The sequence below is a fragment of the Dryobates pubescens genome, chromosome 2 (genome assembly GCF_014839835.1).
Source record: "Dryobates pubescens isolate bDryPub1 chromosome 2, bDryPub1.pri, whole genome shotgun sequence".
NCBI lineage: Eukaryota > Metazoa > Chordata > Aves > Piciformes > Picidae > Dryobates > Dryobates pubescens.
In genome coordinates this window covers 188,579-199,346 of record NC_071613.1, presented here as the reverse complement: position 1 = coordinate 199,346, position 10,768 = coordinate 188,579, and the positions used below count along the sequence as shown (strand labels likewise).

Sequence of the window (10,768 nt, the reverse complement as noted above, 5' to 3'; positions counted from 1 at the left end):
AAGTTCTCCAGTAATCTGCATCTCTATCAGGACTGACCTGTTTTGCAACTTCAGTTGCCACAGAAATGTGGCTTCTTTTGAACAACACATGTAATACTAGTCTTTAGCTGAATACAGTTAATTTACCAGGTTAAGACAAATCTTTTATGTGATTTTTTTTTCCCCCAAAATGCTGTGGCTGTAAAAATTTCTCCATTATATTTAATCTAGAAAACTGAAGGTGTTTACATAACTTTAATTTTTCCCATTCTGTGCACCGAGATAGCACAGAAAACAAACTGCATCCAGGTTTTTATATACATTACACCGAAGTAAAATGTACTGCCAGTCCTGCAACTCGGTACCAAACCCCAGCCAGGTGTGCCTGCTACCTCCCTCAGCTTGCAGCAGTGACTTTAAAATACAGGAGCATGACATCTGATCGTAAGAGGCTGTGCTGTCTGTGAACTGTGTTAGTGTGAACAACAAGGCTTGGTGATTCAGTAGTACAGTATATAAACATCATTAATCATCTGATCAGTGATGTGTGCCTTAGGCAACTGTAAATAAAGAGGTTTTTCTTACTGTTTTCAGGCTGTCAATCTGAAAGGTCAGTCTGGGATCAGGGGCTTGCCTGGACTGTACTCATGATTTTGAGAGGCAAATTTTGTATCTTCAGGAGTTACCTTCCTTTTCCATAGGCCATGCCTTCTGATGTAAGCTGGAAGCTATTTCTATGAAAATCCATTCCTTGATGGATGAAGTAAGCTTACATTGTAAGCCTCAAAGTGTGGGAAGCTCCTCTAATGTCCAAATGCAGATTTAAGCTGACCAAAAGAGCTTGCAGGCACTGTTTAATTGATAATGACTACAACATGCCAGCTACTTAAATTAACTGTTCTTTTGACTGGAAACTTCAATCTGTTTCATTTACTAAACAGTAAACCACAGGAATAAAAATAACACTTAATTTGACTTCTAGCTGTTCGTATTAGGCTGGGGTCAGAGTGGCTGGAGAGCAGCCAGGCAGAAAGGGACCTGGGGGTACTGGTTGACAGCTGGCTGAACATGAGCCAGCAGTGTGCCCAGGTGGTCAAGGCCAATGGCATCCTGGCCTGCATCAGGAGTAGTGTGGCCAGCAGGAGCAGGGAAGTCATTGTGCCCCTGTACTCAGCACTGGTTAGGCCACACCTTGAGTCCTGTGTCCAGTTCTGGGCCCCTCAGTTTAGGAAAGATGTTGAGATACTGGAAGGTGTCCAGAAAAGGGCAAGAAAGCTGGGGAAGGGTCTGGAGCACAGCCCTGTGAGCAGAGGCTCAGGGAGCTGGGGCTGCTGAGCCTGGAGAAGAGGAGGCTCAGGGGAGACCTTATTGCTGTCTACAGCTACCTGAAGGGTGGTTGTAGCCAGGTGGGGGTTGGTCTTTTCTCCCAGGCAACCAGCACCAGAACAAGGGGACACAGTCTCAAGCTGTGCCAGGGGAGGTTTAGACTCGAGGTGAGGAGAAAGTTCTTCACTGAGCGAGTCGTTCGTCATTGGAATGTGCTGCCCAGGGAGGTGGTGGAGTCACCATCCCTGGAGGTGTTCAAGAGGGGATTGGATGTGGCACTTGGTGCCGTGGTTTAGTTGGTCATGAGGTTTGGGTAATAGGTTGGACTTGATGATCTTTGAGGTCTCTTCCAACCTTATTGATTCTATGATTCTATTTTAGTCTCTGCTTTGGTAGTATTATTGTGCCTCTAGAGATAACCGGCTGGACAGAACTGCTACTTCCCAAAGAGTTTCTGCAGACTTCCTTTTCAGCTGACACAGTTGTTCTTGTTTGGAGCCAAAAGAGAGGAAGCTTTCTAATTTTTCCTTTCCATGCATGAAGGTGGTGGTGGAGAGGAATAGTAAATCACTATTGAGTATCATGTGCCTACCACACATATTTCAGGAATTTGGTACTGTTGCCTGTTTGACACAAAATGGTCACTTGGGAAATTAAAAGTGCCCTTAAAGTAGAAAAAATCTCAGTCTAATAGTCCCAGACACACTTAAAGAGGCAAAGGGAAGAGAGCACACTATCATTTAAAACACCAGGGAAGCTCATCCTCTTTCAGGGAAGCTCAGGATGAAGTGAAGTTAGTTTAGTAATGCTCGAGCTACACACCTAAGAAAACCCAGAGCATGGAATGAATAAGAAATCATCCCCTCCCTTGCAAGAAAATGATAAAGAGTATTTTTCTCCCAAGGAAGGGAGCAGGATCAATTTGTTCGTGAAGTATATGGGCTGTTCCCCATGGTGTGAAGTTTGGAAATGGCTTCGTATTACATCAATATTGATGTGTTTGAGGCATCCCTCCCATCAGATGATTTGTAAGCATCTCCTTCAACGCTTCATGATTCCAAGACGAGCTGCTAAATTTATCTTTATTCTGCCGTAGACGCTTTCTAAGTCAACCGGCTTCTCCAAAGAGCGGCCCTCCGCAGAGCCCCGGCGCCCAGCGTGCCCGGCGCCAGGGCGGGCTGGTGTCGCCCGCTGTTCCCGGCCGCACGCTGCTCCCACGGCGAACAAAGGACCCGCCAAATCTATCACCAACAGGTACTGTGCACACCCAAGCGTGAGAAACTTTCTCGACTAGAATTCTCCTAGAAGAGCGAGAACCCTCGGCTGAAGGAGACAAAGCAGTGCTGGGGGAGAGGCAACAGCCACACACCCGAGGGGGCCGGAAAGGAAACGCTGCTTGCCGGCAGCGCGGGGCTCCCCAGCTTTGGGACGCGGGGGCGAAAGTCCGCAGAACGTGGCGAGCGGCGGAGTGGGGAGCACGGTGCTGGCTCTGCGGTAAAGCACCTCGCCCAGCGCCCCTGGGCGCCGGCAGTCCTGGCCCCGTACCTCCTCCGGGAGCGCACGTCCGCCGACCCTGTCCCGCCTCGGACCACTCTACCTGCCGACTAGCTGCTAGGGCCGGTAGACAGTGGGGGGGGGAGGGAAGCAGTTGGGGGGCGGGGGGGGAGGGTGGGGGCGGTTGTTTAACCCTTTTCCCGCCGGACGGCTCGGGAAGCGGCCGAGGCGGCGGCCCTGCAAGGCGCGGCGCTGTGCCCTGTGCCCGGGCGGGGAGGGGTGGCGCAGGGTGGGGGCGAGCGCGGGGCGGGGGGGCTGCGGGAGCCGCTCCTTCCTTGCCTAGCCCGGTAGGGGCTGGAGGAAGACGCAGAGCGCAGACATGGCGGCCAACATGTACCGAGTGGGAGGTATGTGGGGACGCAGCAACGCCCGCTCGGCACCGGGGGATCCTGCGCACGGCAGCGGCGATGGGGCCTGTCCGGGAGGCCTTGCCGCGCCGCGGGCTGTGCGAGGAGAATGTAGTCCTCTTTGCCTGCCGGCGCCACCGCCGCGGCCCCCTGCGGCATGGCCGGTCCCGGTAAAGGCGCTGGCCGGACCCTCCGCGGGGTGGAGGGAGCGGGCGCAGGTTCCTCCCATGCCAGCCCTGTGCGCCGAGTGGGAGGCCGGTCCTCACCGCTGAGGAGAAGGGCAGCGCCGCCCTCCGCGAGGAAGGTGGGGAGCGGCGCCGCCGCCGCTTTCGTGATCCCTCACTGTGGCGCGGACCAGCCACAGCCTCCTTTCGCGCCTCGTCTCCTTTCCCGGGCTCCCGGCCCCTTTGCACCCTCGCAGGCTCGCCCCCTTGCGAGGGGCGGCCTGCTGGAGCCGTGCGCCCCCCAGCTCTGGGGCCAGCCTGGGCCCAGGGCTGCGGCCTGGCGGCAGCGGGCAGTGGGACGCGGCAGCCGGTGGCCGCCCTCGGGGCGCTTCCCTCGTTGCCGTGCCTGAGTCCGCCTTTCCGCCCTTTAACGACAGAGTTTCTCCGCGCCTTCCTTAACCTCTCCAGGAAAAGTCATCAGTCCCGCTGTGTGAGCAGGGCATTTCTGTTACCCTCCTTGCTTACCGACGTGCCTCTTAACGAGTGTTATCATGGGTGACTGCTTAGTACTACGTGGAGGGGGTCACTTTGGCGGTAAAAACAAAACAAAACGTGGCAAACGTTCCTTTTCCCACCCCTCTCCTGGTGAAATAGACACTGGCAACTTTTCCGCTGCCCTTCCTTAAGGAGTGAACATAGTTCTGTTCCGAGCACTATGGCTCAGGTGCACCACTCAGGTTTTCAGAAGTTGGTGCTCAAAAACGTCTGTTTCCTCCTGCTCTTGCCTCGACAGCCTGAGGTGAGAAGGAAGATGCAGGGAAATGAGGAGTTATAGTAGTTAGCTTGACTCTCTTTCTGCTTCGGTTGTGAAATATGCAGATACATCCATAAATTGTCCATCTGCCCGTTCCTTCGTGAGAGTGTTTAGACTGTGATTTCATCAGCCCTTACTCGTGATAATCGTTGTAAGAGCAGTGCTGTTGAAATCTGCGTAGGGTTTGGTTTTTAGATCAGGTCTAATTTTTTGTTGTTGTAATCTTAATAAGCAATGTGAACAGTCTGCAGAGATCATGTTCTTTCTTTGCAACTAAGTGAGCAACTACCTGAGACTCTTTCACTGTAATGTAGTGTCAAACCATTGTGGAAGAGTTTGATAAAACATCATTATGGTCCCTCCACCTGTTTGTCGTTTTGTGGGTTTTTTTTGTTTGCTTTTATTTTTAAGAACAGTCAGGTATCAAGTGCAAGGTGAGGTTAGTATGTGATGGGTGCTTTTTTGTTTGATGGAAATGAATTTGAGAAAACTATTGAAAAATGTGTGTCGATTATTTGTATGTTACAGTTACTTGTTTGTTACATGGGAGCAGCTTTGAGGGTATGAGTGAACTGCCATGTACTCTATGAAAATTTTATGTTAATGATGCTTTAAGAGATTTTGTCCTGAAGAAACCTTGCTAACCTCATGACTATTGCTGCTTAATACAGTTTGGGTGTTCCTGAGCCAAACAACTTAACCAAATGTCATAAAATGTGGACTACTCATTTGGAGAACTGTACTACCCTGGCCCCTGATAATGTGACGTAGCATATCTTACAGAAATGTTTCTCTCTGTAATGCAGAGATTCACTTCTGTGCTGAGTTCTTAAGTCTTCCCTGATTGTGAGAAACTGCTTCTTTTAAATCAAGATTTATGAAGTGTGTGCATTACTGAATTGGTGTAACCTCCAGCACAAGATATTTAACTTCATTTTAGCATGATTGTTAAAGCAAATGTAGTGCAGTCATACCAATAATTTAGAAACAAATCATGTTAAATCTCAGTGCAGAAATATTCTACTGTCTTAACTCATTAAGAAACCTCATCTTTTCAGCAGATTCTATGTTTAGAAGAAAATTTTTGCACCAATAATATGCCTCTTACATATTGTTACATTTTGGTGTTTCAATATCTTTACTACTTTTTATTGCAGATTATGTTTATTTTGAAAATTCTTCCAGCAATCCATATCTCATTAGGAGAATTGAAGAGCTTAACAAGGTACACCAGTATTTTTTCCTTAATCTTTGACAACAGTCAGTACACTTTTCAAACACTGAGAATGATTTCCATTCCATAAGATCTCTACTGTACTCAAATTTGGTGGTTGGTTGTTTTGTTGGTTTTGTTTTTTAAACTTTCTTGAGATTTGCTATGTATTTGTTGTATGCTTCAGTTACTGAAATCTTGCTACGTGGTATCTTGGCCTGTTACCGAAGTAAACACCCAGCTGCTTATTCCTAGTGAGCAGGAGTACTCTGCTCTAAAAACTTCAAACCCAAATCTTCTGAATGGTTGAAGAAATGAATGAATTTAATTGTGTATAGTGATGACACTGTGAATCCATCTGGAATGCTAACGGTCATGTAATGTGTCTGCTTTTGGATGTGTGTAGAAAGAGCTAGTAGGTATCAATGAGACTTTGCAGTGATCAAATAACAGTGTGTGACTTCAGCGGCTGTTTATTGCTCTGCTTATTGGCAGCTTAAGTGAGGGAGAGAGGCTTCTGGGAGAAGAGGCTCTTGCATAGAAATAGAGTGTATTCTCTTTAAGTGTATTTTAATGAAGAATGGAGGCATTTTTCTGTCATTTTTCTTCATTATTGTACTGCAAAGAGCCATGTATGGTTTTAATTTGTTTTTAGCGTGGCATGTTTTCAGTAGTCCATCAAACAATATTAAAACTTACTGATAATACATTGTGTCAAAATGCCATGTGATGCAGTGATATTTTTTTTTCCCTGTAGTTAAAAAGTAAATTAAAAAAATTGCTTATCTGAAATGGTTTTCTTCTTGCTAATAAAACAATACACTACTCCATAGCAGCCATCAACCGCATTGCCGTTAGTGCTCTCCAACACACCATTCACTGAACTTGTGCATGGCAAATAGTTTTTGGCTTTTAGTGCAGAAGAGTATTTTTTTATTTACCATGATTGAAGTGATTCCAATCATGTCCTGAATGTAATGTTTATTACATTTACATCCTATTGCTATAATTTTGTCTTGCTTATGTATGGTACAGCAGGTGGTCATGTGTTGATTTTTTTTGTTGTTGTTAAAGAGAATTTTGAGCATATAGCCCAGCTATCTTAATTATGAATGATGTGCTTTCACATGTTAAAGGCATTAAGCAAGCACAGAGATGTTGTGCATCTATTAAATGGAATGCACTGGCAATCATTTTACCAGAGAGATGCTTTTTTTTTTTTTCATTTGTTTTTTTGTAAGAAACTTAACTGAAACATCATACTTTTCAGTACCATATCTCCAGCAACTCCTAGCAGTAAACCAGTTATGTACTTTTCATACCAAGAAAGAGGATACAGTTCTTCAGATATTACCAGATTCTTTGCATTATCAGACTAAAGAGCATGATCCCTGTAATGAGGCATGAAAGCAAGCATGAACTAAACAGCTCTTCCATCTTGGGAGCTGCAGAGAAAGTTCAAGTAATTTTTGGGAAGGATATTTAATATGACACAGTTATATAATACAGTGTCTAAAGCTGGGTTGCAAAGAAATGTTTACAAGCCTGTAGCATTTGTGAAGTAGTCTTGTGTTATTGTCATGCTGACATTACATCTTTAAACAGCTGATAAATTCTTAGGACAATTACAATCTGTACAGTTACCTGATCCGAAATTGATATTGGCCTGTGTCTGGAAGTTACTGCTTTATTTGACTAACTTGATTGCAGCCTGACTGAGGGCATTTACTTTAAATTACTCAGCTGAGGAAGGATATATTCTGATTTGATTTACCTTTCTTTTGTAGACTGCCAATGGAAACGTGGAAGCAAAAGTGGTGTGTTTTTACAGGCGAAGAGATATTTCCAACAGCCTTATAATGCTGGCAGATAAGCATGCTAGTAAGTAGATTGTACAGGGCATTTTTCTCTCTTGTCACAGCCCGTTCAGTTTCTGCTCCTACTTAGAATTGCATTTATTTGGCATGTGGAATATATATTTATATTAGGCCTTAATTAATATCCAGTTAAAGGCTTAGCATTATCTGATACTGGCCCTGGTCCTGGTAGTTGCTTCTAGGACTTCAGCTGTATTAAAGTGATTGAAAGTCTTCATAGGAGAAAAAAAATAAATCTGAAAGCTACAGTCATCCTTTTTTTATGTTGAAGATAAATCTTGGACACAAGTTGATTTAAGCTTAAGAGCATTCATAAGGATTACATTTTTTGAGGTAGACATAAAAGTATATTACTTACTGTAAAGATCAAAACTTATCATTGGGACTGGAAAATCCCTGGAGTTTGTGCACTAGTGTTATTTGCATTTATGCTAAATGTAGATACTAATCAGTAGAATAGCAGCAGCTATCATCTCACTTGTTTGGTTTTTTTTTAACAGAGCAACAGGTAGTAGTAGGGCAAAAAGTTCCATTTCCATAATGAGCTTTTTTTGGTAGCTGCTATTTGGTCTACACCCAAAGCAGGATGGTTTTCCATAACTTTATAATTAAAAATAGAATTATGAAGACAAACCCAGAACCTAAAAACCCAGGTATTTGAGAAGATAGTTATTCGCAAAATATTGCACTCGTGCTTGTGAATAATTGGAGTGTTCTGTGTGTCAACATCTGGTAAGTTTGTTTGCTAGAAAGAACATTTGATTATAAATAATACTCCCAATTTTCAAAATTATATGAATAAGTGACACAGGGATTATAAATCTCTGTTTTCTAATTTAACAGTATGAATCTCTTTAAAAACATAACCAAATGCTGCATTTTGTGTGCAGATATATTGTGGCATAATTAGGTGCTTGCTAGTTATTTTAGCACTAAATTCTGATTATTTTACTCCACTCAAGTACCAAATGTGAAAAGAAAGAGACAGCTTTTGGCTTTTATTTTATTCTTTAAGTGGTCCTAGAGAAGTGGAGGTGATGTGAGTATGTCATGTGAAATAACTTGCCCTTTTTTTTTTTTTTGACATCTCCCTTATGTTCTAAGCTGATTGATTGAAATGTTTTTCTAATGCAGTTGAATACCTTTTATAATAATTGTAACCTGTTTTGTGGTAGCCTGCCCCCACAATCGTTAGTCTTTTTAGTTCTTCCCTGCGACGTGAAGAAACAGAACTCTCAGTGAGCTTCACAGCACTTTGCTTGGGTGGTATTGGTTTTTTCCAAATAGAAGGGGCAGGAAAGGCTGAGAAGGAGAAATCTTTTACTGGAAATACAGGCTTTGATTGTTTTTTCATTTGACTGTTTAAAGCATCAATTTTACAGGTTTTTTGTTGGCTTATTTTTTAGATCAAGGTATGATAATTCTGTGGGCATCGTTCAACTTGGACAAGCGAATAAGGTTTTTCTCTATCTTCTGTAAGCGTCAGCTTGCCGTTTTGTCAGCACTTCCATTGTGTGACTCATTGCTGGTCTGTCGCTCTTCTACTGTGGCGTACGAGGGCTTTGGTGGCGTCGGGAGGAATAGGATGGAATCTTCCATCGTGTTCTGCTTATTGAGATTCTCTTGCTATTTTCTAGCGAGGAAGCAGACATGTCATTTCTAGCTGATTGAACAAGCATCTTTAGGATGCCTCTGCCTCACAGGTTGTAAGTCTTCTAACCCTGTGTTCGTGGAGATCGGGTTTCTCTGCGGCTCTTTTCTCTGTACATAATGTTGCCTTTCTGAGCAGCCTGGAATCTGTACATCAAAATAATTTTGAGATACTTGTTACAGTAGCGGAGGATAGAACCTAGTGTGGGATTTGTGCTTGGCTCTTTGTACAGCTCATGCAGCAGACGTAGTTAAATGTCAAATGTTCTGATTCTGGAAGGCTACACTGTTTAAAAATATGATGTATGTAAGCAAAATACTGGTGTATGAACAGAACATTTTATACAGCTAAGCACGCTGATGCTCCAGTGCTTCTGCCTGGTTTGTTATAAAAAATTGCTAAAAGATGCAAAGTTTCTAGAGTGGAAATTCTAGTTCAGGCACAGGTTACTCCAGTGTATGTGTGTGGAGAAGTCTTTTAAGTATAAGATCTGCTTGATCTTTTCTAACAACATTTTATATTAGGAATGTTTCTGCTTTCCTTTATGATAGGCAAAACTTTGAGCAATGCACTTGGAATATTTTGGCAGGTGGTGCTTGGGTTTTGTGGGGAGTGAAGGCTGCATTTTGTGTCACAGGTGTGGTCCCATTTATTAAGAAAGCAGTTTCATAAGGAAATAGTTTGAAACTTTAATTCAGTTTCTGGGATACATAAAGAAATTGGAGGAGAAAAACCAGAGCTTTTCTCTGGCCATTCTAAAATACTCAGGTACAGAGGAGTTCCCTTGATTTCAAAGCATCTGATGCTAATCTCTGAGGAAACTGCATTTCCACATTTTTTTTTTCCTCTGGTGCTTCTGGTTGAAGCTATTGAGTATTTTTATTTGTCTACCATCACTGTATGACATCAGTCTGGATCTGGGAATAGTTCTATAAGCTGACTATAGCCACCGAAGTCTGGGGTTTGAGGTGTTTTGTGGGCCCTTGAAGATGTTACATACCCCATTACATTTCCACCCTCCTTTGATTTCAGTACCAGAGTTTATGATAAGGCCAAATTGAAAGCCAAAACAAAGTACTGGCCAAGATCACCTTCTTCATCCCATGCATCCTCCTGAATGGAGTAAGGGAGTTCTGTTAAGTGTGAACACTCACCAGCTTTTAGGTTGTAGCCAGTACCCTGGGGTCTCTGTGAGGGACACTTTCCCTTCTTCATGCAGCAGAGGAAGGTTTACTTTATGGGGATAGAAAGAAAAGAGATAAACAGGAGACAGCAGGCAGTACAAGAGCTATTGCAACAGGTGACTGAAGCACTTAAGATTGTAGAATCATAGAATTACTTCATTTGGAAAAGACCTCTGAGATCATTGAGTCCAGCTATTGCCCTAACACCACCATGGCCATTAAACCATGTCCCAAATTGTCATGTCTGCACGTTTTTTGAACTGCTCCAGATGCAACTCTCCCATGTCCCTGGGCATCCTGTTCCAATGCCTGACCACTCTTTCAGTAAAGAAATTTTTCCTAATGTCTAATCTAAACCTTCCTGGTGCAACTTGAGGCCATTCCCTCTTGTTCTATCACCTGATGCTAGGGAGAAGAGACCATCCCCCGTCTTGCTTCAACCTCCTTTCAGGCAGTTGTAGACAGTAATAATGTCTCCCCTCATAGTCCTCTTTTCCAGACTAAGCAACCCCAATTCTCTCCACTGCTTCTCATGAGACTTATTCTCCAGACCCTTAACCAGCTTTGTTGCCCTTCTCTGGACATGCTCCAGCACCTCAGTGCCCTGACAGTGAGGGGCTTAAAACTGAACACAGTATTTGAGGTGGGGCCTCACAGGT

General features: G+C 43.9%; 1 protein-coding gene across 1 annotated transcript in view; it reads left to right on the top strand.

Moving 5' to 3' along the window:
* Window positions 1-3,098: 3,098 nt before the first annotated feature.
* MTA3 (metastasis associated 1 family member 3) overlaps window positions 3,099-10,768 on the top strand; it is a 122,178-nt gene continuing 114,508 nt past the window's right edge. The window contains exons 1-3 of the mRNA XM_054169086.1: window positions 3,099-3,206; window positions 5,342-5,409; window positions 7,185-7,278. Of these exons, the coding sequence (XP_054025061.1) occupies window positions 3,179-3,206; window positions 5,342-5,409; window positions 7,185-7,278 (190 nt within the window). The 5' untranslated portion in view covers window positions 3,099-3,178. The remainder of the gene's footprint in view (window positions 3,207-5,341; window positions 5,410-7,184; window positions 7,279-10,768) is intronic.